This window comes from Heloderma suspectum, chromosome 2 (assembly GCF_057233095.1).
Source record: "Heloderma suspectum isolate Gila_16-S chromosome 2, 16-S_ref, whole genome shotgun sequence".
NCBI lineage: Eukaryota > Metazoa > Chordata > Lepidosauria > Squamata > Helodermatidae > Heloderma > Heloderma suspectum.
In genome coordinates, this window is record NC_139459.1 from 370,695,494 (window position 1) to 370,718,909 (window position 23,416).

The 23,416-nt window shown below is 47.5% G+C and overlaps 2 protein-coding genes across 8 annotated transcripts in view; one reads left to right on the forward strand and one right to left on the reverse strand.

The window, feature by feature from the left end:
- LOC146356056 (uncharacterized) lies at positions 1-16,544 on the forward strand. Its single transcript, XM_084831696.1, has 8 exons — positions 1-50; positions 1,512-1,597; positions 1,717-1,846; positions 2,856-2,969; positions 5,853-6,006; positions 8,918-9,246; positions 11,455-11,925; positions 13,741-16,544. The coding sequence occupies exons 1-8, from the start codon at positions 38-40 to the stop codon at positions 13,977-13,979; spliced, it is 1,536 nt and encodes a 511-aa protein (XP_084687822.1). The 5' UTR covers positions 1-37; the 3' UTR covers positions 13,980-16,544.
- Positions 16,543-23,416, reverse strand: part of LOC146356057 (uncharacterized) — a 14,405-nt gene continuing 7,531 nt past the window's right edge. For 4 of the 7 annotated variants that reach the window (XM_084831488.1, XM_084831489.1, XM_084831491.1 and 1 more), the window contains one exon: positions 16,543-20,662. In XM_084831488.1, coding sequence (XP_084687614.1) covers positions 19,413-20,662 — 1,250 coding nt within the window. In that variant the 3' untranslated portion in view covers positions 16,543-19,412. The remainder of the gene's footprint in view (positions 20,663-23,416) is intronic. The other 3 variants (XR_014787274.1, XR_014787272.1, XR_014787273.1) reach the window with 3 other exon arrangements.

Below are 23,416 nucleotides of genomic sequence, written 5' to 3' on the forward strand. Positions count from 1 at the left end.
GGGGGTTGCAGCCTGGGGAAGCATCACATTTGGGGAGATGAATGGAATGGGTGAGTTTGCAGCGACTGCCGAGGCTGTGCCCGGCGCGGAGAGGGAGGCGCTCGGTTGCAAGAGCGCAGGCTGCAGGCGTGTGCATTTGATCACATTTCTAGCCTGCCTTTCCGCTCCGAGGAGCTCCGGGGGCGGGGCGTGCCTGGGCACAACAACCCTGTGAGGTAGGATAGGCTGAAAGACCGTGACCGGCCCAAGGTCAGCTTTATGGCAGCGTGGGGGTTTGAACCCGGGTCTCCCCTGCCCTAGCCTCATACTCTAACCCAGGCTTCCACAATCTGGTGCCTTCCGGATGTTTGTTTTTTTTTAACTCCAACTCCCATCAGTTCGAGCTAGCATAGATGCTGGGAGTTGTGCTCCAAAACATCTAGACGGTAGCGGGTAGGGGGAAAGGTGCTCGAACCATGACACCGCACTGGCTCCGCTTGCTGGAGGTAGCCTCTCCAGTTCCCTAACCTCGGCGCCCTCCAGATGTGTTGGACTACAACTCCCATCCTCCCCAACCAGCATGGCAGCTGTATGGCAAGGGATTTGGATTTTTCTTTAAAGAACTTTGGGCTTGTCTTGCAGGATCAGAATAAAGCTGTATAGCGAGCCAAGCACCCTGTTTCCTGCTGCTGGGAAATCAACAACTGGGGCCTGGAGGCAGCAGTCTCAGACCGTTGAGGCTTCTATTAGCCATCATGGCTAATAGCAGTTAATAGACTGAATCTGTTTGTGTGTAGCTAGTACTGCCAATGTGCGTGGCCCTTGACAAGAGCACAAGAGGAATAGATCCCTGCCCGAAGGAGCCTACAATCTAAAGCCCCACCCATGGGAGGCCAAAGAGGGAGGTGCAGGCTAGGTAAACAGTCCAGTTACATACCTGAATCAGCTTTTCCGAATTTGGTGCTTGCCAGATATTTGGGATTGCAACTCCCATCACCCCTGGCCATTGGCCATGCTGCCTGGGGCTGATGGGGGTTGTAGCGCAACAATATCTAGAGAGTACCAGATTGGGGAATGCTTCAAGGTCCTCTGAGGCGACCTGAGAGGGAAGGGAAAGGGGCTGTGCCAGTGGGCAGGGAGGGGACAACTTCTACCATATCCCCTGGCCTCCTTCCCTCCCCTCCCCAGCCCCTCAGGTAGACAGGAAAAAACACCCATCTACCTAACTTGCAGAGTGGGAGGCGCAGCAGCGGAGGCAGGGATCGCCTCCGTTGTGCCTCCGGCTCTGCACGGTATACCCCAAAGCCTCCCAATTCAGAGCTGTATCAAGGGCTTACACGTATCAAGAGTGGATCCAGTAGGACTGCAACCTTAAATGTTCATAACAAATGTCAGTAAAAAGGAAAGGATGTACTTGGTTTCAGAAGGGGATGGGCGGCAAAGGGGTTGTGCCAAATTCTTCACGGACTCGTCTTTGGGGTGTATTTTTGAAAACGGGCCTCCTTGCTTTGCCCTTCTTTTCACCAATACAGAGAGCAGAATGGCTTCATCCGCTCGGTCCGGATGGTCCCTTTCTTCCAGGCGAAGGAGAAGGATGGCAGCAAAGGCTGCTCTGGCGGTAAGCGATCCCTAGAAAAGCAGTGGGTGGGTTGCAAGTCCCAGAGCAAAGGGCTCACGCTCTGGGGGCGGGCTCTGCGAGGGGCCTGGAGATCTGCTGAGGTCCCTTTGTCCTTGCAGGGGCTGGTGACCTTCGAAGACGTGGCCGTGCATTTCACGGAGGGGCAGGCGGCTTTGCTGGATCCGGACCAAAGAGCCTTGTACAGGGAGGTCATGCTGGAGAATTATGGGAATGTGGCCTCTTTGTTGGGTAAGGCGCCCCTTTCCTCCATTTGGAAGGATTCCAGGAGATTTTGAAATAGCCGGATGAAATTTCCTGCCCCCTTGGATCCATTTCTCCTGTTTCTCCATTTCTGTATTTTCATTTATGGTAGGGGTGGGGAACCTCTTTTGGCCCGAGGGCTGAATTCAATTTTGAAGAAGTTCTCGGGGGCCGCATTCCGGGGGTGGGTGGGGCCAAAGGCAAAAAGGGTGGGGCCAAAGGCAAATGGGGTGGGGCCAAAGGCAAATGGGGTGGGGCCAGAAATACCAGCATGCTTTCGCTTCAAGCTCTTCCTGCCAGGACCTAAGCCTTAGGAGAGGCAGTGCAACCTCGTAGAATGGGAGGGAAAAACTCCACAAAAGCCAGGAAACCACCAAATGATTGGTGGTTAGGGGAAAGGGGGTGAGTCAAGCAAGAGAGATAATTTCCTGACCAAGTGGAACTGAAGAATGGCCCTCTAGGGGACCACAGAGGGCTAGATTCGGACCCCCGGAGGGACATGGCCCATGGGGCTAAGGTTCCCCACCTCTGATTTATTGATTCAGTTCTTGCCTACCTGGAGGGTGGTCTAAGAAGCTTTCAGGGAGGGTTTGCCCATGGTGGGTGTCTAGAATCCAGTGTTCTGTGCTGTTACGCACCTCCTGGATCCGCCCGTTCCTCTTTCTCCTGCTGCACAGTGAATGGGAATCCAGCTCTTTCATTCCATGCAAGTCTTCCCATCCTTTTTGGAGGCTCTTCTCTGGGTGCCCCTGCTTTCTGAAGTTTGTTAGGGGTTGTTATCATGGAAAGGGCCTTCTTGGTGTTAGCACCTCAACTGTGCAATGCTCACCCCTGGGAGGCTCGCCTGCCACCTTCCCTGATGTAATTTCAGTGCCAGGCATGGATCTTTTTATTTCCCCCAGGCCTTTTAAATGGATGAGTGTCTATTAGGAACCCTTGGGAAGTCCAGCCAAATTCCTCCAGCCAACCCTGCTTCTCTCTCTTTTTCTCCCCCAAGAAGAATCTGCAGTCCCCAAGCCGGGCTTCATCTCCTGCCTGGAACGAGGCAGAGACCCATGGGGGCCAGATTCTCAGGTCTTGGTTGAAACAGAGATGGCTGGCTCCAGCTCAGGTAAAAGGCATTGGGGTATGTCACCCAAACACACACACGTTCCGTTTCTACTTATCTGGAATTCTACTCTCTTGCTGTGAATTTGCGTATGTTAAATGCAAAAATGATCTCTCCTGCTTTGAACATTTCATTCAAAAGGACAGGAAGTTGGCCAGCAGACATTGCATTATAATAGCCTGAAGACATCAAATGGCTCACAGAGCCAGTGTGGTGTAGTGGTTAGAGCAGGGGTCCTCAGTGCAGCTTCTGCAAGCACCTCCAGTGGTACCTGTGAAGGGATCCCCACCTTGGGGCCTGCAGGCACCCAAACTTTATTTTTTATTTTTTTCTGTTTTTTTAAAAAATGTACATATATGGATTTATATGAAATGCATAGAGCGGTCTAGCAATTATACATGGGCTGCAACAAAAGTGGACCAAATATCTGAATTCATTTGTAGGTGACATCTGTATGCCACCTGTTCAAATATTGAAAGTGTTGAAAGGTCCTCAGTCCATTGCGTTATAGGAAGTGAGAGTTTATCCTTCTGAGGTTGTAATATCAGTCCTCTTAGCTGTCCAAAGGATGTGGAGAATCCCTTTATGCTGACCATTCGCTAATTTCCATGAAGCAGGTAAATAATGTAAAAGAGCGTGTACATCAGTGAATACTAAAGACTGTTCCAGTGCAAAATTGATCTGTGTAATAACCTCCTCCCCAAAAGAAGCAACTACTGGACATTGCCAAAGCATATGTTTAGAAGAGGCATTACCTGTGTTGCACCGCCAGCAGGTAGCTGAATTAGACAGTCCCCTATTAAAGAGGCGGTGTTCCATAGGCACAAAACAAACATTTTTGCTGAATAAGATGCAATCTAAGATCGATAGACATGGGAGGTTAGATGCCAAGCAGCAATCTGTTAATTAGGCATTTTATGGTGGTGTCCACAGCAGTTTCTCAAATTCCCAAATGTGGCCATGGGTCCCAAAAGGTTAGAGTGTTGGACTGGGTTCTAGTCCCCACTCAGCCATGAAGCTCACTGGGTGACTTTGGGCCAGTCACAACCCCTCCTTTAAACCCTTGGGTTTAACAACAACATAGGGTTGTTGTGAGGATAAAAATGGAGGGGTGGAGGGGGACTATGTAAGTAGCGTTGGGCTCCTTGGAGGAAAGGCAGGATATAAATGTAACTAATACATGAATAAATAATAACTTGTTTCCCTACCCACCTCAGCCATCCCAGCATCTCAAAGTTCCTTTGGCCTGTCTCCTCACAGAGCCCTTTTACCCATCAGATGTGGGCCACAGTTGCCCGCTACTTGTCTCATAGAGTGAGCCAATTGTATGCAGTATTTGAAAGGCAGGTAGGTATCTGTGAATCAGGGATGTTGAACCTCTTTCAGACCGAGGGCCGAATTCCATTTCAGAGAAGCTCTTGGGGGCTGCATCCCAGTGGTGGGCAGGGCCAAAGGCCAAGGGAGCGGGGCCAAAAATACCAGCATATTTTAGTTTAAAACTCTTGCAGCCGATAACTAAGCTTTAGGAAAGGCATTTCAACCTTTTAGAATGGGAGAAAATCTGCACAAAAAGCTGGGAAACCATCAAACAATTGGTGATTGGAGGAAAGGGGGATGGGGCGTAGCTATCTGGGCCTGAAATTCCCCGCCCCATAAACATTTGAATTTCCCGGAAATTCCCCACCCCTATACACATTTGAATTTCCCGGAAATTCCCCACCCCTATACACATTTGAATTTCCCTGAAATTCCCCACTCTTATAAATATTTGAAATTCCCCATCCCTATAAACATTTGAAATTCCCCAAATTTCCCTGAAATTCCCCACCTCATAAACATTTGCATTTCCCTGAAATTTCCCACCCCTATAAACATTTGCATTTCCCTGAAATTCCCCACTCTTATAAATATTTGAAATTCCCTGAATTTCCCTGAAATTCCCCACCCTTATAAACATTTGACATTTCCTGAAATACCCTAAAATTACTGTGAAATTCCCCACCCTATAAACATTTGAGGACATGTTTATAGGGCGTAACATTTTTCCCTTCCGTAAAGGGAAGCCCATGTGTCTCGTATCCAGATGTGACAGTGTTCACTGTGATGCAGGTGCTGGACATCCTGGGAACACATTTGCCCTGAGAAGGATTTTGCTACCCCTCAGTAACTCTGACATTGATAAGAGACAGTGGCTTGCTTACCTAGGAGAAAGCTTTACTGAACATGGTGGACTTCCTTCCGAGTAAAGGTGCACTGGATTGCGCTGTTAGCCAATTCATTCAATATGGATGAAAAGCAATAGTTTTGAAGCTGAAAGCTTATTTTCTTGTTTTTAGATGATGTACTGATCTGCTGCAATAGGCATGGTCTTAGCAGAGGCATTCCCAGCTGTATGAGTGGAGGGGAATGCCTCTTCTAAGATGGCACTTTCCATCTGCAATTTTTAGAAAAGGATTTGTGTTAAAAATAATTGTTAAAAATTAGAAACATCTGCTCTCCAGTTAATCAGGCCACCTTTTTCGTCAAACAGAAGGGTTTAAATTTATTTATTTACTTATATTTATTTAGTACATTTCTAATCTGCCCAATAACTAATGTTCTCTGGGCAGATTATAACCCATTAAAAAACTAAAGTGCCATTTTAAAACACAGTTAAAAATAAAAAATGCAATACAAATATGTAAAAGAATAAAATAGAATATAATAAACAGCACAGGAATTGAATAAAACAGCCATAATAACCTAGAACTAGGTCTCTAAAATGCCTGGGAGAAAATAAAGGTCTTTGCCTGGCACTGAAAATATAACATTATTTTAAAACAAACCAACAAAAACACACCAAAAAACACCCATGACTTTTTGTTGTTGTTCCATCTGCTTTATGAGGTTCCTTCTCCAGCCGCGGAGTGAAACTTCTCCGGTATCTGCCCGTTCTTCCAGCGAGTGATACTAGGAAAAAGAGCATGTGCTTAGACTGTGGGAAGCGATTCGCTCAGAAATCAATGCTCCTCATCCACCAGTGCATCCATGCAGGGGAGAGGTAGGGAAGTCTGACAGCTTGGCTTCAAGCAGAAAGCTCGACGGATTTCCTTGGTTCGGCCCCGGAGGATTCCGTTCTGTTTTCCCCTGTTTGGTGCCAACTCAACTTATGTTGAATCAAACCACAGAGCGGGTTTTGTTGTGTGTGCGCGTGCACAAATTGTCTGTAAATAAACATGCATGTTAACCTCTGCCAAAATATGCACATGTAACCTGTATATACACATGGTGTGTTGGCTTTGTGCCCTCATTTTAGTAACTGCTCATACAGATGTTCCTGCTCTGCTCTGTGTCTGTGTCTGTTCGTTATCTTCTCTCAGGGGTGTTGAACCTCTTTCGGCCCAAGGGCCAAATTCCATTTCAGAGAAGCTTTTGGGGGCCGTATTCCAGTGGTGGGTGGGCCCAAAGGCAAAAGAGGAGGAGCATATTTTAGCTTAAAGCTCTTCCTGCCTGTAACTAGGCCTCAGGAGTAGCATTTCGACCTTTTACAATGGGGGGAAAATCCAGCGGAGAAGCTGGGAAATCACCAATTGGTGGTTGGGGAAAAGGGAGTGGGGAAAGAGGAAGGGTCTTGGCTTTGGCCTGTGTTTCTGAGGTTCTGCACTCCTCCCTTATCTTTTTCATGCACTCCCATAAAGATAATCCAGAAGGTTATATCCATGTTTATGTGCTACTTTGCTCTCAGCTGGTGGCACCTTAAAACCCCCCGGCTCCTCCTTTCTTCTTATCATGCTGTTTTATGTTCATTGTTCCTGTTGTCATTCATCAGTTTCACATACATCCACATGGTATCTGACAAGCGGGTGGCACAGACGAGAGGGAGGAAGACAGAACTCAACTTTATGTTAATCCAGCCCTGCTAATAATATACCCAGCAGATATGTACCACAGGGGGCCACCACTGTGGGAGTGGAATTCAGTACTGCAGAAGACAAATGAGGTCACTGAGGTCATCAGAGGGCCTGCTCCTGGTGGTTCCACACAGACCTGTGGCCTGATTGGAGTCCACCTGGAGAAGAGCCTTCATTGTGGTGGCCCCCTTTCTGTGGAGGTGCAAAGACGGGTTAGCCTCCAAGATGAACTTAAGAAAGAGAAAATCGTCTCAGGATGCTGGATAAGGTTTTGTTAGTAAAAAGCCTGATGCGTTTCGGCCTCCGTTTTTGTTCTTCAAAAGGCTGTAACAACAACAATAAATTGAGATAGGAGAACACATAAATACGATATGTAAGAGTTTAAAAAAAAATTAATAAGCTACATTGCAGAAAGGCCTGTGCATATAATTAAGCATATATAATACCTATAAAGCATTCCCCACTGCAAGCAAGGCCTGTACATCCATACTTACTTATAAAAACATCTGCAGAGATTCTTATCAAGAAGAGAGAGAGACAGAGAGGGAAAGAAAGTAAGAAAGAAAAGAAATGGGGGTAGTGCTGCTGTTGCTGTTGCTGGTCTTTTCTTTTACTGCTGATTGAGTGATGATGGTGACAGTCAATGCGGAAGGAATGTCAGTCAGTCATCATGATCATGAGATCTTCCTCATGGATTGATTGATTCATGCAGTGCTGGCTTTTGAGGACCCTTGGGCAAGATGCCCTCAATGGACCTCTTCCCTCAGTGACTGGATTTGCAGGATCGCGGTGGCTTATTTCCCCTCCTTGTGTGTGCCGGTTGTGATTGCATAATCACAATTAATTAGCATAATTACCCTTGCTGGGCATGGCTTGTCGTGACATCCGAACCCGGTGAGGATGGGTGGTTTGTAAACCACCACCCCGGGTTTGCACCATTACAAAGGGGCAACAAGCCGCAGTGATCGTGTGGACCTGCCCAGTGAGTCGATCAAAAAGGGAAACTAAAATGATCAAGGGGGCTGGAGCATCTCCCCATGTGGAGAGTGGAGCTGGGATTGTTTAGCTGGAATTGATTAGCCTGGAGAAAAGGAGGGCAAGGGGAGACGTGACAGAGGTGTACAAAATTATGCACGGTTTGGAGAATGTGGATAGGGAGACATTTTTCTCCCTCTCTCAAAATACTAGAACCCAGAGGGGTCACCCCATGAAGCTGATTGGTGGGAGATTCAAGACAGATCAAAGGATGGGCTTCTTCATGCAGCGCAGAGTCAAACTATGGAATTCACTTCCACAAGATCTAGTAATGGCCACCAATTTGGATGGCTTTGAAAGGGGGTTAGACAAATTCCTGGAGGAGAAGGTTATCCACAGCTACTAGTCTTGATGGCTATGTGCTGCCTCTGGGGAATATGGGTGGGGGCTTTTGTGCTCTTGTCCTGCTTGTGGGTTCCTGGTCGACAGCTGGTTGGCCACTGTGCGAACAGAATGCTGGACCAGATGGACTCTTGGTCTGATCCAGGAGGGCTCTTCTTGTGTTCTTATGACCTTCTCACCGCCATGGTCACCAACTGCTCTTGCCCCTCCTCCTCTTTCCCCTCATGGCGCCCACTCGCTTGCTTGGCAGGCAGAGAGCCAGGGAGCAAGGAGGCCGAGGTGTTTCCTGCTCCTCCTCCTCACCACCGTTGTCTGGGCCAGAGCGAGGGGCAGGTGAACAAGCAGGTTGCAACAATGAGGAGAAGCCACTCCAGGAGGCACTTGTTGCTGGGCCCCTGCTGGGTGTGGGCTCTCGGCAGCTGCCCAGCCATGCCTACCCTTGTTGCCAAGCCTGATGATACCATCTACATATCAACCCGACAGTGTGCGTGTTTCTTCCTGCTTCTCTTGCCTTGTGCGCTGCTCTCCCTCCCTGAGGAACATAGTAATTTTAGTTTTTCTTTGCCCTCTTGAGAAGGTTAGCTGAGGCCAGAGTTTCTGTCTCGCAAGAGTTGGGGGGGGGTGTGTGTGCGTTTTCCCCCCTCCCCTTCGTTCCTTCCTTTAAAATGTCACGTCTCCACACAGCCACCTGAGATGGACGACAGAGGAAACCAAAACGATGCTTTCCGCTATTTCCCGTAACCCGGGAGTGAAGGTTCTGATGGGCAGCACTTCTGCGGCAAATAGAAAATACTGGAAAGTGGTGCAGGAGCATTTGCGTTCACAGGGGCACAAAAGGTCCCTGGCCCAAATCATCGCGAAGTGGAAGCGTGTGAAGGCCCAGTTCTTCAGCCTGGGAATAAAGGCTGCCCTTGGGCAGCTAACGATTAAAGACGCACCGCAGTACTACAGCCAGGTGCGATCGATCTGGCTTCTGGCTGGCAAGCCCACTTTTGGAGAGCGGAAGTGGCCTGGTGAGTCATTCCTTTTTTTCTTAAGAGTAGGGCAGTGGAGGCTGGTGGCTCCGATGTCAGTGGGGCGGTGGATCCGCTCCGGGTTTCAGTTGGAACTAGTCAGAACTCTAAAGGAGCTGGTCGGGGGGCTACAGAGAGTGGGAAATGTGTCCTTAGAGGAAGGCAGAATGCCACCCAGCCCTAAGGGGTCTGTTGTGAAACTCTGCGTGAGAAAACTCTGTCTGGATCGCATCGTGTTGGGTAATTTCTGACCAGTCTCCCATTTCCCATTTTTGGGAGAGGTACTTGAGTGCTGGTGCCATCTCAGCTCCTGGGGTGGTTCTTGGATGAAATGGATTATCTACACCAGCCTTCCCCAATGTGATGCCCTCCAGATGTGTTGGACTAAACCTCCTACAGACCTGGGGGGCAGCCGGTTGGAGAAGGGTGATCTAGACCCATTTCAGCCCAGCTTCAGGCCTGGCTTTGGGACTGACACAGCTCTGTTTACCCTGGTAGGTGATGTATGCCTGGAGAGGCGGTGTGGTGTAGTGGCTAGAGTGTTGGACTGGGATTCGGGAGATCCCTGGCGCCTACATTATTGTTTTTTCAGTGCCATGTGAACAACTTTTTCCCAGTTTTTTTCGACCTTCAGTTTTGTTTTAAATATGTGATTGTGTTTTTAGATCTTTCCCTGCTGCTGGTTTTTACTCTGTTTTAAACTTGTAAGGGTTTTATTTTACGTTTTATCATATTGTGGTGTAGTGGTTAAGGTGTTGGACTGGCACTCGGGAGATCCAGGTTCTAGTCCCCGCTCAGCCATGAAGCTCACTGGGTAACTTCGGGCCAGTCACTGACTCTCAGCCTAACCTACCTCGTATGGTTGTAATGAGGATAAAATGGAGAGGTTGAGGATTATGTACACCATCTTGTATTCCTCATGTGAGGAAAAAAGGCGGGATATAAATGTAACAGACGATAGACAATACAACATATCAACAGCATGATGATCAATTATAAGCCAGGGAAAGCTTGCATGAAGGTTTTCAGGAGGTGCTTAAAACTCACCACGTTTTCTGCCTCCTGAACTGCATGAGGGAGGGAGCCCCAGAGGGTGGGTGCTACTGTGGAGGAGGCCCTACTTTCAAGATGTCACATGGCGACATTCCATTAAGATCATTAATCTTAATGATCGGCTGGGCATATATAGGGGAAGGTGAAGGTTCCCTGATCCAGAGTTGTTTACGGCTTTGTATGTTAACAGCAGAACCTTGAACATGGCTCAGTAGCTAATAGGCAGCTATTAAAATTACTGGGTGAGGAGGAATGTATATTGACTTAGTTCTGAGGCCATGACTCACCTGTCCTGCTGTCTGTGTTTGTTATATGTGTGGTGTTCTTTTTTTGAAAAACAAAAGGTGAATATTGCGGCTTTTGTGGTTCATGGTTCTTAATATTAGTAGTCGTGGTAGTATTTCTGGAGTGCTCTCTGATGTTCACTTTTGTCGAAGCAAAAAGTACATCTAGTCAGGTGTCCCCAACATTTTTGGGCTGATGGGTACATCGAAGCAAAAACTTCATTTAGATTAGATCAGTCACACTCTGAGCGCATTTATTAAAAGAAGTAAAATACAACTGAATGGAGAGTCTGCAATAAAAAGTACAGGGTCTCACTGAACTGCTCACAGGCAGTTCCTTATAACGAAGCATTACATTTCCTGTGAACATGCTTATCAGTAGCCAGCAAGAGCAGGTTGCCTTGATCAGCTTGCTAGACTGGAATTTTCTGGTCTACGGTGTTCTCGAAACATCAGAGTTGCAGTTTATTACTACAGAGCACATTGGAAGTTACACTCATGGTCTTCCCATAACAATTGTTCAACTCTCCCAGAGACAAGGCCTGAAAGCCTTTCTTCCACAGGTATATTTGGAATTTTGAAGACAGTGTCATGGGCACTCTCATAAAATGGCTGCCATGGGACCTTATTGACAAAATGGCTGCCGTGGGGGAGGAGGGCTTGCCCTTTCACAAAATGGCTACCATGGAGGGCGTGGCCTAACACAAAACACCCATTTCCCAGAAGGCAAACTGTTGAAGCTGAAACAAAAGTAACTTGCTCAAGAACTTTAAAAACCAGGAGGGTCAGGGAATGTGGCTGGGAGCAAAGGAGACACATTGGTACTCACGGATTGGGGACCCCAGGTCTAAGTTTACGTTTTATGTCTTAGTTGACATTAGGAGAATCAGCACAGCAGAAGGAGAGGAGGAGAAGCAGGAGAAAGATGACGGCATACGTGAGAACAAAGAAGGGGAGGTCAAAGCAGAACCTCCTGAAGGAGAGGCAGAAGAGCCACAAAATCATGGTGGCCAACCCCAGCAGGATCAGCAGCGTCGCCTCCCACTCAGCAATCCCTGCCAGCCCTTCTGCGCATTGCCACTTCCTCATCCACCTACCGAGGCAGAATGGTTTGCCTCACAGTTGCAGCCCGTCTGCGTGGAGTCTTCTGAATTAGCTCCCTGCCGTCCAGAAACTGTCCTGATGACAAAACAAGCGTCATCGCCCCAGAAAATTAATTTCGCAAGTGGCGACGACGACAACGCCGCCGTTCCGCCTGCTGCCCTGTCAGCATCTGACAGTGACACCATTTGTACCACTGGAGTTGCTGCATCTTCTTCATCGCTTCAGAGTTGCCACTCATGTAAGTACATTTCTCAGATATGTTTATTTTCCTGACTCTAAGCCAGGGGTGGGGAGCATCTGGTTCATGGGCCACATGTCGCCCCCATGGTCAGATGTGTTTTTTTTTTAATGGAAAAACAGCATTAGTAGCACAAACAAGCTAGATTTAATCCTTCCGGCATTCTTTACTGCTACAGATACTTTTCATTTTTAAAGTTTAAAAATTCCCAGCTGCCAAATTTCAATTTTTTAAAATGAAAAGAATGGCATTCTTCTATGGAGCTATGGAGTGTTGCTATTGAGTGTTGCTATGGAACTATGGAGTGTTGCTACACTCCATTGCTATGGAGTGTGCAAAGGGTCATATTTAGGTTGTTCACAAACAAGCTAAATTTAAGCATTTTGGCATGCTGTAGCACTACAGATAGCATTTAAAAAAATAGATGTAAAATTCCCAGGTGCCGCATTTGGGTTTTTTGGGTATACTTAAGCCTTTTAGCAATCTGTAGTGCTAAAAGTGCCATTAAAAGAATTCCCAGCATCCCACAGAGTGTGGCTTGGGCAAGGCTTGGGAGCAAAAATGACCCTGGACTTCCTGCATCCCCCAACCCTAGTCTAAGCAACGAGACAATGCAACGTTTATCAGCAAACTGAATGTGCATAGTCTAGTATACAGAGTGGCCCAAAAGTAGGTGTACAGTATAGTTTATTTGCATTTTATTACATTGATTATTACATTAACATTTGTTTAACACTGTGTAATCTTGTAAGTGCTCGAAATGTATTCCATTAACTGATTTAACTGTCACTCCCCGTCACTCACTCCTCCCAACTGTCATTCGGACTCCACCCACACATCTTCTACTCACACATTCTCTCCCCCTCCCATCAACATTCCAAACAACTGTATACCCACTTTTGGGCCACTCTGTATAGCATACAGCGCCAAATATTCAGGCTCTGACTTCCAGTATTTCTCTCAGGTGTGCAAACCAACAGCGGTAGCAGAAAAAGAAATTGTATGTGCAGTATTTGTTGTTCAGGGGTTCAGTCGTGTCCGACTCTTCGTGACCCCATGGACCATAGCATGCCAGGCCTTCCTGTCCTCTGCTCTCTCCTGGAGCATGCTCAAGTCCATATTCATTGCATCGGTGATGCTATCTAGCCATCTCATCCTCTGCCGTCCCCTTCTCCTTTTGCCTTCAGTCTTTCCCAGCATCAGGGTCTTTTCCAGAGAGTTTTCTCTTCACATTAGGTGGCCAGAATATTTGAGCTTCAGCTTCAGTATCTGTCCTTCCAATGAGCACTCAGGGTTGATTTCCTTTAGGATGGACTGATTTGACCTCCTTGCAGTCCAGGGAACTCGTAAGAGTCTTCTCCAGCACCACAGTTTGAACGCATCAGTTCTTTGGCGCTCAGCCTTCCTTATAGTCCAGCTCTCACAGCCATACATTACTACTGGGAAAACCATAGCTTTGATTAGACGGACCTTTGTCGGCAAGGTGATGTCTCTGCTTCTTACTATGCTGTCTAGGTTTGCCATAGCTTTCCTCCCAAGGAGCAAGCGTCTTTTAATTTCATGGCTACAGTCACCGTCTGCGGTGATCTTGGAGCCCAAGAAAATACAATCTGTCACTGCTTCCATTTCTTCCCCTTCTGTATGCCAGGAAGTGATGGGGCCAGATGCCATTATCTTAGTTTTTTTGATGTTGAGTTTCAAACCGGCTTTTGCACTCTCCTCTTTCACCCTCAACAAGAGGCTCTTGATAATACTTTGCCATTTTGCACACGCACCGTACTAATGCTGCTTTTTGCCCTTTTTCTTCACGTACAGGCGGAGGACTGGAAGGCTTCAAGAAAGAGATCATGAATTACCTGGACGCGATCAACAAGAAGCTGGGGCGCATCGAAGATACTGTGGATGCGCTCCGACGCAGCGTCGTCCCTGAACCATCCAGGAATTTCCTTGAAGAGATCGCAGCCGGTGTGCAGGGTTGTTCCGCCACATATACAAACCTGTCACTTGCACTGCCTCCTGTCGCTGCCCTTCCTGTCAGCAGGGACTGCTGCTGAAAGCACTTTTGCAGCGCTCAGGTCTCCATCACGTCTCTGTGTACGAGACTCCAAAGGTGTAATGCATGTGCATGCTTTGATATTATGATATGTAACGTCGGAAAATGGGATTCTCAGTGTGGAAAAAGGTTTCTAAGGGTGCAATCCTATGCATGTTTAGACAGAAAAAAGGCCTGCCACTCCCAGCATTCCCCAGCCAGCCATGCTGGGAGCTGTAGGCCTTTTCTCTGTCTACGTAAAACAAAAAAGACAAAGCCCCCAACAATAGCTCAAAACAAACGCCCAAGGTGCAAGAGAGCTAACAGAACTGCACTAGGCCAATAAAATATTTTTATACAGTATTTATCAACAGAGCACTTCATGGCATACATCAGTTTATAAAAGGAGTGAATATTTCCAATACCTGTATACCATTTATAACAGTCATATCAATGTCATAACAGCCATATTAGTCATAATGACATATATGACAAACGAATCACAATTGATGATACACATCAAAATATAAGAGACGTAGCGGCAAATTTTTATAGAATTTTTGGTTTATTTGATAAAGGGGAACCTCCCTCCTGTGCAGACGTTTTGAAAAGAACTGGACCAACCACGTTGCCTTTTTATCAGTATCAGAAACTGTGTCACTTTCTTAGCCTGAATCACATTCAGAAGGCAGCCAAGCACCTCCTTAGTTCTTTTAAACCTCTTACAGATGCTGCTGTTAGTTCAGATAAAGGTTTGGTATCATCTATTTGTAAAACCCTTCAAACGCCATTATTGGATGACAAGCCATCCTATGTGTGGGAGACTGACAGAGGTGGGTCTTTGGACCTCTTTCGCAGCTTTATCAATTAACACTAATATAAAAGAAGCACAATACAAAGAGTAGGTGGTACATTCCTCCTGCAAGGCTTCACCTAATACATCCAAATTGTAGCCAATATTGTTGGAAGGGGTGTGATCACATTGGTTCGTACTTTCATCTTTGGTGGGACTGTTCTACAGTGTGGGAGTTTTGGAACATGGCTGCTGATTACTGTCAGGAATTTCTTCAGGTTAGACCACTGGTCACTCCTAAAGCCGTGCTGCTTCATCTTCTTGAACCTAATGGTCCGGGATTCCTGCATAAAGACCTTCTTAAGCAATTGTGTACAGCTGCAAAGTTATGTATAGCATGTAACTGAAAGTCCCCAAAGCAACTAGCTAAAGAGCAGAGGATGAATAACATTTGGAAGGCTATGAGTATATATAAACTTATTCAGCAAGTGCAGCAAGCAAGGAACCCTAAATTGAAGAATGATATTATGGCACCATGGTCTCCATTCATTTCCTGTGTTAAGGCACTTCAGACTTTTGATAAAATTCCAACAAGGTACACTTGTCTATATTATTTCTGATTAATACACACAAGCACACGAAATTACATGCACTTGCACACACTCCTTTTAAAAGTTGTAAAACGTGTATATTTTCTTTCATTAGGTACTGAGCTCCTACTTAATGCTGTTTTAGTGTAGATGTTCCATAAGGATATCAGTTATAGACCAAGGTTTATAATTAGTGAATTCCTTTGTTTCTTTAGTGATTTTGATTATTATGTACATTCTTCTTTTCGTTGCCTTTATTTTGTTAACCTTATTTCAAAATAAAATTTCATGATCAAAAAGATTATCTATCTATTTATCTATCTATCTATCTATCTGTCATCTATCTATCTATCTATCTATCTATCTATCTATCTATCTATCTATCTATCACCAGGACTGTTATAAATGGCCTAAAGGCATTGGAAATATTCACTCCCTTTATAAATTGCTGTGTGCCATCAAGTGCTCTATTTATAAATACTGTATAGAAACATCTTAGGGCGCAGTCCTATGGTGATAGGCAGCTGCCTCTGAACTCGGAGGTGATCACCTATCCAGTGCAGGGCAGGAGAAGCACAGAGGGGATTGTCCCCTCCGCGCTTCAGCTGCCCTGCATTTGCGGCTAGACAGCTGATTTTGGCTGTCTAGCAGCGGGAAGGTAGAGCAGGGGAGGCAGCTGCCAGACAACACATAGGATGTGTCATACCAGCATTTCTGCCTTCCCCACCCTGGAATGCCCCCTGGAACGCCCTGTTTTCCCCACTGTGCGCTCCTCTTCCGAGTGCGGGGCCACTGCGAGCTGCTTGTGAGGCAGCGTGGAGTGGGGGAGGTTGGTTCTGCGGGTACCGACATATCCTATGGCTGTCTAGCCACTGACTAGCGGCCATAGGATTGCTCCCTCCTTGGTCTAGTGCAGTTGTTAGGTCTCTTGCACCTTGTGTGTGCATGTGTTGAGCTTTTTTCCTGTCTAAACATGCATAGGAGTGCTGCCTAACAGTTGTTTTTACTTCTTAGTTCTTTTCTCTCCCCCTCTTGGAGTTAAGGGCTACTGTTACATGCCCCCCCGCCCCCCGAGAGCTAGCTCATTTCTCAGTTTTGTCTCTCTATGAATAACGTCCACTTCTAGCGCTAATTTATTTGACAGCGTGTCACTAAAGCACTCTTTCTGACATTGTAGAACCAATAAAATGTGATTGTTGTATGTATTATAGTGCACGCTGCATCTTCTTCCTTTCTTGCTCTCATGTCATCATCACCCCAGTCATCACTAAAGTGAATGCCTTTTTTATCCCATGCACCGTCGATGTTGGTTTAGGTAGCGATCACAGAATAGCCTACTTAGTAGCCTAGGAGGATTCAAAGAGCAGACAGATGGACTATACCCTTTATTAGTAGCCACCAAAATTCCACAAAGCTGTGCAAACGTTCATGTTCCCCAGAACTGTTCATCAGGCAAAAAAGGGGATAGGGGAAGAAACAAACATCCCCCAAAGTGGCCAGGTGTTATGGCCATGCAGTTTGCAATTTAGGTAGCACCAGTCTCAAAATGGAGATTTGCCATCGAAATGAATTAGCCCGTGGTAGGTGTTGCAGGTGTCAAAATACACCAAGCAATGCATTTGGGGAAGCAGGAGCGATAGCTGAAGTCCTTTTCTGACAACACGAAGCCTGGTTGTAACACTGATCTGCGCCTTGGGTGAAACACACAGGTTCCTGAGGTGGCAGAGCGCAGAAATGCAGAGCAACATGACCATCCTTATATTAACAAAGCCAGGGATTAGTTTTCAGTGGTGCAGTAGGTAAAAGAAGAAGCAGCAACTGAGGCCAAATTGTGAGCATTACCTAGTGCAGTTGTGCAGAAGAGATCAGAACAATCCGCCCCACCATGCCAGGACTCTGAAAATAATTGGTAAAATGATTAGTGGGGAGACGGGGGACAACTGAATCCACACAAAAATAAGCTATATACAATCACTGCTGCGTGTTGTGTCATTACCCTGAAAAATATCTGTATGTCACGCCAACCTTCCTCAAAATTCTCTCGCTCGCTCGCTCTCACACACACACACACACCTGTGTTGCCTGGCTGTTATTAGCTTGAACAGCCACTGCCTGACACTGGGTAGCAGCCATACTCCTACTTAGAGTAGACCCATTGAAATGACTGACCTAAATCCCTTTCATTTCAATGGGCCTACTCTAAGTAGGACTAAGATTGGCTGCTACCCAATGATTACAGGGCGCATGTGTCATGAATACAATCTCTTACTGACCCAGCACAGAGTAGGAAGGTTGGCGCGTGTTCAGGGCTCTCTGCCTGTCAAGGAAGCAACTGCGAAAACCTTTATTGTGAGGAAAAGCCTCCACTGTCACCAAGGCAGCCACACAGGTGAGAAATACCAGAGGTATGGGAAAAGGCTCAGGTCTTCGTGGCGACGCTAGGCATGGCTGGGCAACTGCCGAGGGCCCACACCCCAGCAGGGGCCCACTGACTAGAGCCCCCTGGTCTTGCTCCTCGTCACCATGGCAACCTGCTTGTTCACCTGCCAACGGTGGTGGTGGAGGTGAGGAGGAGGAAACACCTCGGCCTCCTTGCTCCCTGCCTGCCAAGCAAGCGAGTGGGCGCCATGAGGAGAAAGAGCAGCTGGTGACAATGGCAGGGAGAAGGTGGACGCACTGAGGGAAAAGGCCCATGGAGGGGGGTCTTGCCCCAGGCTGCCCCACCCTGAACCTAGAGCCGGCACTGCTGAGTATCTGAACACCTCAGAAGCCCAGTACAACCGTGGGGTGCTGCCTGTCCCCAGCTCCAAACGATTCCCAGCCTTTTTCCTTCCCCCTGCTGAGAACCCTCCAAAGCTCGAAGTCTGTGTGTGGGGGGTGGGGGCAGGGAATGACCTTGCCCCCTCCCCAACACCAAGCTGGAGGGGGAGGCAGGTCTCCGTTCATCCCCTTCGCCAGCGGGTGCCAAAAGCCTCGCCACAGCGAGGGCCGTGACTGGGACCGTGGAAGGCTGAACAACGTAACAATGGCACCTCTGCCCGACTCTCCAGACAACCCCACTTGGTGGTTTCAGGTAGATGTGAAACAGCGGGGAGTGGGGATAAGACGAAATTATGCGGCAACATGTAGGCCCAAAGCCAGCTGCTACACCTTTAGGCCCCCAGTGCTACTTTCTAGAACCAGGGTGGATACCACGCGGCCCCCACTGCTGCCAAAGTACACAGCAGTGGCTGCAGAAAAGTCAGTGGTTTGCTGCAATGGAGTGGTAAACGCAGAAGATTTAGCTTAAGAAACAAGCTAAGTTTGACTTTTTTACCACTTCATAGTGGTTTGTGGGGTTTTTTTGCCACCGTGGGTTTTTTGCCACCGCTGAATTCAGCGAAGCAGCTGCAGGAATGCGGCCCGTGGGGGTTCAGTGGGTCAAAAGTGGCCCCTGGCCCCTTTGAACTTGCCCACTCTAGTTCTAAACCCAAGCCTTGGAGATTTGGACCACAGCGACCAACATGTGAGGCCACCAAGCCCTGAGAGATGATCCAGAAGGACACCATGGCCAGTGGCATTGAAATCCACTAAAAGATCCAGGAGAATTAACAGGAATGCGCCTCCCGCCTTACCCCTCTCCCAGCACAGGTTTTCAAGAACACTATTGTGTTCGCCATGCTGCAGTCTGGGGGCTGTAAGACAAAGAAAAACAAGCTGAAGAAGAGTCCTGTGTAACTCAGATAAATTTATTTGTGAAAAGCAAATCACTGTACAAATGCAGGACCTCCCAAGATGGAGCGCTGCTTGGCCCAATTAAAAAAAAAAAGACTTTGCCTCACTTGCTACTTCCTGACATGAGGGGAGCCTACAGGATGATTTAAACCAGGGGTGGGGGACCTCTAGTCTTAACAGATGTCATTGGACTCCAAGTCCCATCAGCCCTAGCTCAACAGTCAGGAACAATGGGAGTCAGAGTCCAATAATATCTGCAGGGCCATAGGTTTTGCCAGTGCTTCTCTGAACCATGCGTGAGCAACTGATTAAATTAATTAAATTATTAACTCATTTAGGACTGGGCACTGCCACTCGCCTAAGAAACTTTGTTCTCTGACAGCTTCTCTCGTGCGTGGATTTCCCGATGTCTGCTGAGGTTGGGGCTCTGGTTGAAGCTCTTCCCACAGTCTGCGCATTGGTACGGCTTTTCTCCTGTGTGGGTTCTCTCATGGGTGACCAGGTGTGCGATCTGGGTGAAGCTCTTTGCGCAGTGCAGGCATTCGTACGGCCTCTCTTGTGTGTGGGTTCTCTTGTGGCTATTGAGGTGCGAGCTGCGACGGAAGCTTTTCCCGCAGTGTGAGCATTTGTACGGGCTCTCCCCCGTGTGAATCCTCTCGTGGATAATCAGGTACGTGTTCCGGCTGAAGCTTTCCCCGCAGTGTCCGCACTTATATGGTTTCTCTCCGGTGTGGATTCTCTGGTGTGTAACAAGGTTCGCGTGGCGGTTGAAACTCTTCCTGCACTTGGCACACTGGTACAGTTTCTCTCTTGTGTGGATCCTCTGATGTGCGACGAGGCTTGATTTGTCACAAAAGCTTTCAGCGCAGTCGGAGCATTTATACGGCTTCTCCCCTGTGTGCATTCTCCTGTGACTGAGGAGGCTTGTGCTCTGACCGAAGCTCTTCCCGCAGTCTGAGCATTTGTACAGCTTCTCCCCGGCGTGCAGCCTCTGGTGCCTCTGGAGGCTCGACTCATCACAAAAGCTTTCGCTGCAGTCCAAACATTTGTACGGCCTCTCTCCCGAGTGCATTTTGAGGTGGGTGATGAGATGCTGGCTCTGCTTGAAGCTTTTGCCACACTCTGTACATCTGTATGGTTTCTCTCCCGTGTGGATTCTCTGGTGCCGGATCAGGCAGGTCCTCTGATTGAAGCTCTTCCCACAGTACGAGCATTTGTAGGGTTTCTCCCCAGTGTGGATTCTCTGGTGTGAAATTAGGCATGTGCTCTGCTTGAAGCTTTTCCCACAGTCCGAACATTTATAAGGCTCTTCGCCAGTGTGGATTCTCTGATGCCTGATAAGGTTTGACCTATGGCTAAAGCTTTTCCCACATACGTTGCATGGATTCTGCCTCTCTTCTGTAGGAGTACTCTGCTGGTCTGCGGCATCAGGGCGGCTGCCACTCAGATCAGCAGCATCTTCCTGTCTCCACTCCTCCATTTCCTTTCTATCCTGCCTTTCTGCTCTGTTTTGCTTCCCAGTGTCTTCATTTGGCTCTTCCAGTTCATTTCTTTCCTGTGACATTTTGTGCTGTTTAGCTTCTTTCTCTCTCCCCCATTCAATGTGTCCTGGAACAGAGAGAGAGAGAGAGAGAGAGAACACAAGAACTTGTAAGTAGAGTATAAGGGAGAAAATGCAGAATCAGGGAATAAACAAAATTAAGAACATAAGACGAGCTACACCGGATCAGACCAAAGGTCCATCTAGCGCAGAGTTCTGTTTCCACAGTGGAAACAGCTGCCTGTGGGAAGAACTGGAATGTGAGCACAATAGCATTCTTGTGCTCATGTTTGACAGCGCAGTGTACGTAGGTTTACTGCCTCTGATAATGGAGGTAGCATAGAGGCGTCATGTTCTAATAGCCTGATCCTACATACATTTGTCTAATCTCCATTTATTTATTTATAACATTTATATCCCACCTTTCTTCCATTGGGTAACTCAAGGTGGCTACATGCGGTTCCCAGGCGGTCTCCCCTCCAAGCGTTGACCAGACCCAGACCTGCTTAGCTTCAGCAAGGGGGCTGCCTCATGTGCCTTCAGACCATGCCCTAGAAACAACTTTTAAAGTTGGTGACCATCACTACGTCTTGTGGTAGCGAATTCCATTAATTATGTGCTGTGTGAAGAGCTCCTTCCTTTTCTCTGTCCTGAATCTCCCACCAATCAGCTTCATGGTATTATGAGTAATACCTCCAGTATTATGAGAGAGGGAGAAAACTATCCACTTTCTCCACACCATGCTTAATTTTGTACACCTCTATCATGTTTCCCCTTGCTCGCTTTTTTTCTAAGCAGTCCCAGACGTAACCTTTCCTCATAGGGGAGCTGCTTCAGCCATTTGGGTAGCCCTTTTCTGCACCTTTTCTAGCTCTAGGAACATAAGAAGCTGCCCTATACTGACTGAGACCATTAGTCCATCTAGCCCAGTATTGTCAAAACTGATTGGCAGCAGCTATCCAGGGTTGCAGGCAGGGTTTCTTGCTCTATCTGGACATCCTGGGGATCGAAGCTGGGATCTTCTGCATCCAAAGCAGGGGCTCTACCACTGAGCTATGGCCCCTCCCTCCAATATCTCTTTTGAGGTGCGGTGACCAGAACTGTACACAGTATCCCAAATGTGGTGGCACCAAAGGTTTGTATAAAGGCATTGTGATATTCACAGTTTAATTTTCAATTCCTTTCCTAATGATCCGGAATGTGGAATTTGCCGTTTCCACAGCAGCTGCACACAGTGGAACACTGGGGAGGAAGAGGTGCAGTTCTGTGAATGGGGGTCTGGACATCTCCAGTTCAAGGTTGACTTTACACGAGGCATTTATAGCGCACTCCTGATTGGACACTCATGGAAGTTTGCAGGTCATTTACATGATGCCATCAACCTCCGGGGCACATCCCGCTGTTTTTGATCTTTATCTCACTACCCCACCCCACCCCACCCCACCCCAGATAATCCACTATTAAAATGTAAATCCACTTTAATGGCTGTGTGTAAATGTGCGGTTCCTCTATAACCACAGCCTGGGAAGAAGAAGCCACTGGGTGGAGCAGGAAAATCACAACTGCCCTTTCTCCTCCCACCCCAGTGTGTCTGCCGGTTGACCTGGGCTGGGAGGAGAGTTTTCTTGGCAGGGTTAGGAGAGGCTCAAAGTGAGTGCCGAGCTGGCCGGGGAGGAAGAAGATGACCGTGACCCCCCATGTAAACAGCTGACAGCAATGAAGCCATACACACACACACACACACACACACACACACACACACACACAGCTTCTCAGAGAGAGCGAGAGAGCACGAGTGAGCGAGAGATACTTGAATCCCTTGGGAGACCCGCTTATTCACTGCTCACTGTCTGTCTGGAGGCTGCAGAGAACTTGTCTGTGTAAAGAGCTGATCTTTATCTCGCTTAGAATGTGGAAACAGAAGCCCCGATAAACTGCGAAATAAAAAGCCTGGTGTGGTGAACCCCTTAATCTCACTCCAGCCACAAACTCAGTCAGTGACCTTATTAACAATAAGAGCATAAGCAGAGCCCTGCTGGATCAGACCAAGGGCCATCTAGTTCTGCTTTCTGTTCCCACACTGATCAACCAGCTGCCCACGGAAACCCCATAAGCAGGACATGAGTGTAACAGCAGTCTCCCACCCATGTTCCCCAGCAACTGGTGTACATAGGCATACTGCCTCTGATACTGGAGGTGGCATACAGCCACCAGGATTCGTAGCCATTGATAGCCTTCTCCTCCATGAATTGGTCTAACAAACGTGCCTGCCCCTTGCCATAGAGAAGGTGAGGCAAACCATAGGATTCCACTCAACAGTGGAGCTGGGATAAAAAGTCATAAATAAATATACATGTGGTCTTTGTGATTGAAAAGAGGATCGAGCAAGAAAAGTAAAAGGAGTGGCAGATGGGATAGCTGAAGGAAGAGAAATTGGAATGTAGGGCCAGTGTACTTGAAGGACTGCCTGCCTCCATCTGTACCTACATTACAACCATTTTTGGTTCCCTGCCATACGAAGTGAGGTGGGTGGCTTCCAGAGACAGGGCCTTCTTGGTGGTAGCCCAATCTGTGGAAACCTCTCCCCAGAGAGGTTCACAACCTCAGCCATTTCCAACCTTAAATCCCGAGATGTTGTCGGACTGTAACTCCCACCATCCCCAGCCAGCATAGCCAATGGTTAGGGATGATGAGACATTTAGTCTAACAACATCTGGGGAGCCAAGGTTGGAAGAGGCTGCGTAGTGCCTACTTATTGTCCTTCCGGCACCAGGCAAAGACCTTCTAAAAATCATTTTCCTGAGCTTTTCAGATACAATTTT

Coding starts and splice junctions, on each gene's coding strand:
- LOC146356056 (XM_084831696.1), top strand. Junction 2,970..5,852: donor GATGGCTGGCTCCAGCTCAG/GTAAAAGGCATT, acceptor CTGCTTTATGAG/GTTCCTTCTCCAGCCGCGGA. Junction 6,007..8,917: donor TGCATCCATGCAGGGGAGAG/GTAGGGAAGTCT, acceptor GTCTCCACACAG/CCACCTGAGATGGACGACAG.